Source organism: Psammomys obesus, unplaced genomic scaffold (assembly GCF_907164565.1).
Source record: "Psammomys obesus unplaced genomic scaffold, mPsaObe1.curated_primary_1811, whole genome shotgun sequence".
NCBI classification, from domain to species: domain Eukaryota; kingdom Metazoa; phylum Chordata; class Mammalia; order Rodentia; family Muridae; genus Psammomys; species Psammomys obesus.
The window spans coordinates 812,485-815,829 of record NW_026596057.1 but is presented as its reverse complement, the minus strand read 5'-3'; the positions used below and the strand labels follow the sequence as shown (position 1 = coordinate 815,829).

Here is a 3,345-nt window from a genome sequence, read left to right as displayed (position 1 = left end):
AAAGAAAGAAAGAAAGAAAGAAAGAAAGAAAGAAAGAAAGAAAGAAAAAGAAATCATTCAATAAATACCTTTTCTCTTTAGGTGCTTGAAAAAAAAGTATTCATGCTAATAAAACAATTAACAATTCATGGTAAACTTTGATATCTGGGCCCGGAATATCAGCAGTCTATAAAGGTTACCAAAAGCGTATCTGCTCCTTTACATGTTATGTAACACTCATAATAAGCACGGTTTCTATTTACCTGACATAGCTATAACCATACAGCACCATGTCCTGCTGACGCTGTTAAATAAATGGTGTGTAAATAAATGGTATATAGCAACAAAGAGAATTTTAAAAGACAATTTTTATATTAACAACAAAAATCTAAGCTAAAACTCTGCACTACAAATTATGACTACATTTGGTATGTGCCTATAACCTAACACACCTGGATCAACAGAAATGACAAACCAGTATCAAACATGCCTTTATTAGAACTTAAGTGACATATTAAAGAAATCCAGTATTTCCCTTTTCCTACCCCCCCCCCCCCCATCTCCCTCTCTGCTCCTGCTATATGTCTTCCAAATGGGTTAATAAAGCCCTTTTGAAAGGAGGGGGAAAAAAACGGAATGTAGCCAGCTGGTAGTGGTGGTGCTGGCCTTTAGTCTCAGAACTCTGGAGCCAGACGGATCTCTGAGGTGGGAGCCAGCCTGCCTGTTCTAAAAATTGAGTTCCAGTACTGCCAGGAATACACAACGAAATCCCGTCTCTAAAAAACCAGAAAGAAGAAGGAAGAAAAAAAATGGTACAGAGACTTGAGTCCTAACCACTAACAGCACAAGACTATGAAGTCTTTTCCCCCAGCCAAGTGAGTCAACTAATAGTGAAATAGACAGATGCCTTCAGTTCCCTGAACTCTAGAGTCCAAGCCCAAGTGAACTTCACCTCCAAGTCCCTACCCTTTCGCCTCACATAAACACATACATATTTGGCATAATCACTACCACCCGATTTCAGATTTCATAAGTAGCATACCAATGAAAGCCAGCCTCAGGCCAAATCTTTAAGAGCATATGCGTGTTCTCAGTCCTCCAGGCCCCATCATTCTCCCGGGCCAACTAAAGGGAAACCCTGAAATCCGAACCTCTCCCGCTATCAGCGTCCAGCGAGGCGGGGAAGTGACGAGTGGGTCCGGTGCTAGCCACAGCCCCCACCGGGATCCCCTATCCTTTTCTGAGCTCTCAGTTCTGACCCTCGCGCGTTCAAAACACTCCAACTCGCTTTCCCCTGACAGTTCCGGCGACCCCCACAGATGGCCCAACTATCCCTGAGCCCCGGCCTCGGACCCTCGTGGTTCCTCTTCCCCGTTAGGCGAGGGGCCATTTTCAACAGCACTGACACGCGCCGGGGTCTCCATCACCGCCCCAGCCTCCTCTCCGGGTCCCCGCCCCTCCGGAGCTCCGGGCAGCCGACGCCGGGCACGGCGCGGCGACGCGTGGCCCGGTCCGCGCGCGAAGGGGCAGGCCCTACCTCCCGCGGCTCGACCCGGCTGCGGCTCCTTCGGCTCGGCTGCTCGCCGGCGTCCCGCGCCCGCCCGGAATATATACCGTCATCCGGGGGGCCGGGGCGGCGGGGCGGGCCGCGAGGAGCTGCCTAGGGGAGCGCGGGCCCCGGCCACCCCGCCCCTCTCGACGCGATGAGTGGCTACGGCCGCGGGGCGGAGCGGAAGCCTGCCGGCCGGACACGTCAGCCACCCAGCGGGGCCAGAGGGGCGGGGCCGGCGGCAGGGAGGCGGGGCCTTACGTCACCCAGACTCCTGCCCAATAGGATGGCCAAGGGTGCTGTCTGTCTGCGGCACCGCCCCCTCACGCACGGGCGAGGGCGGGGCCGGCTGCGCGGGTGGCCCTGGGGAGGCGAGGCGTGGCGCCACCTTGAGGAAGGAGTGCGGGGCGGGTCCTCAGGGTCACCCCGCGTGGATCGTCGCGCCCTGAGCGCAAGCTGTGCTCAGGTGACGGATTCCCGAACACCCCCGAGTGTGGTTGGGAAAGACCCGCCGATTTCTGGGCAGAGATCCCTCCGGGGCGAGCCTGGGACGTCAGGCTGGCTGGTTGTGTCACTGGTTCCCCAGATACCTGCCTGCCGGTGCAGGGCGCCGGGCTTCCTCCGTCATTGTCTGAGGGTCACAGGTGTGAAGCCGGCCGGGTAGCTTTCCCTTTTGCACAGTCACAAGTGGAAGAAGAAATGCAAGCGAAAGAGATTGGATGACCCGAAGTCGTGCTAAGTGTGCCAGTCAGTGAGAACGGGTCCAGGAAGCAGGATTTAGCGCAGAGTGTGTAGACTTTACCTTGCTGGGAGGAAAGAGCCAATGTAACTGTCCTGTTACCATCAGCAGCGGGTGTGCACACGCAGGCTACGTTCTGTGTTATGCAGATACGTTTATATTTGAAGTTATGTTGGATCTGGCAGGTTTGTGAAGAGATTTCAATTTGTTGAGATGTCAGAAAACAACTAAACATATCCTGGATCCTAGAGAAAGTCAGACGGCTTTCTTCCCTCTGGTAGATAGGCTTCCTGGGTTAGATTTTCAATGTTTTATTAGTCGTTCTTGCATATTCCTATCTCATTCAGACTTTACAGTCAATGTATGTCATTTAGAAATTTTATCACTTAGCAAGAGGTGTCATTTGGAAATAAAAAGACAGTTTTCTATTTAATAAGGAACCTTTGTGGCTTTGGGGTACTGAGATGGCTGCCCAGACAACTAATGAACATCTTTAACCTCCAGAGGTGAAATGGCTAGCTAGTTAAAGAGCTTGGTGGAGCAGGATCAAGTATGGGTGTGATGTGTTAGCAGTATTTGCTTGGCCTTAGTCCCACATGCCCTCTGATATCCTGTCAGAATGCCACGTCGCCTGAGAAGCTGTAAAAGCCACCCACAGTGCTGTTGGTAGTGCCAGCTCTGCCTTCCTGGAGCAAGAATAACAACAGGGGAGTGTTCTCAGGTTTTCATACTTCCGGTTTTGAAAGCCTAAGTGAAGAATACAGAACCTGACACACCGGGGATTGCCCAGAATCTCTTGCTCTTTACATATGCAAGTCCCTGGGGCTAAAGTAGTCTAAGAACAATCTCGTGGCGACAGCATTCAATAAAGAGCATATTGTTCAAAATGCATTTATTGAGTTATTCTACGCCAGACCTTCTGATAGCCACCACAGGGGAATCAAGAATCTGTATCTTGGAGGCATTGCTAGTACAGCAAGAAAGCAAGGCAGGTAGCTTTTCCTTTTCCAACATGGAGGGCCATGAGGGCAGCAGCAAATGCTCAAATGAAGGCCCTCAGAACTCAGACAGAACAAAG

General features: G+C 51.4%; 1 protein-coding gene across 3 annotated transcripts in view; it reads right to left on the bottom strand.

Moving 5' to 3' along the window:
• The window catches only part of Uap1 (UDP-N-acetylglucosamine pyrophosphorylase 1), a 32,053-nt gene extending 30,340 nt beyond the window's left edge, over positions 1 to 1,713 (bottom strand). For 2 of the 3 annotated variants that reach the window (XM_055624554.1, XM_055624556.1), the window contains exon 1: positions 1,517 to 1,712. In XM_055624554.1, coding sequence (XP_055480529.1) covers positions 1,517 to 1,599 — 83 coding nt within the window. In that variant the 5' untranslated portion in view covers positions 1,600 to 1,712. Of the gene's footprint in view, positions 1 to 1,516 lie in introns of all 3 variants that reach the window. The other variant, XM_055624555.1, reaches the window with a different exon arrangement.
• Between the last annotated feature and the right edge of the window lie 1,632 nt (positions 1,714 to 3,345).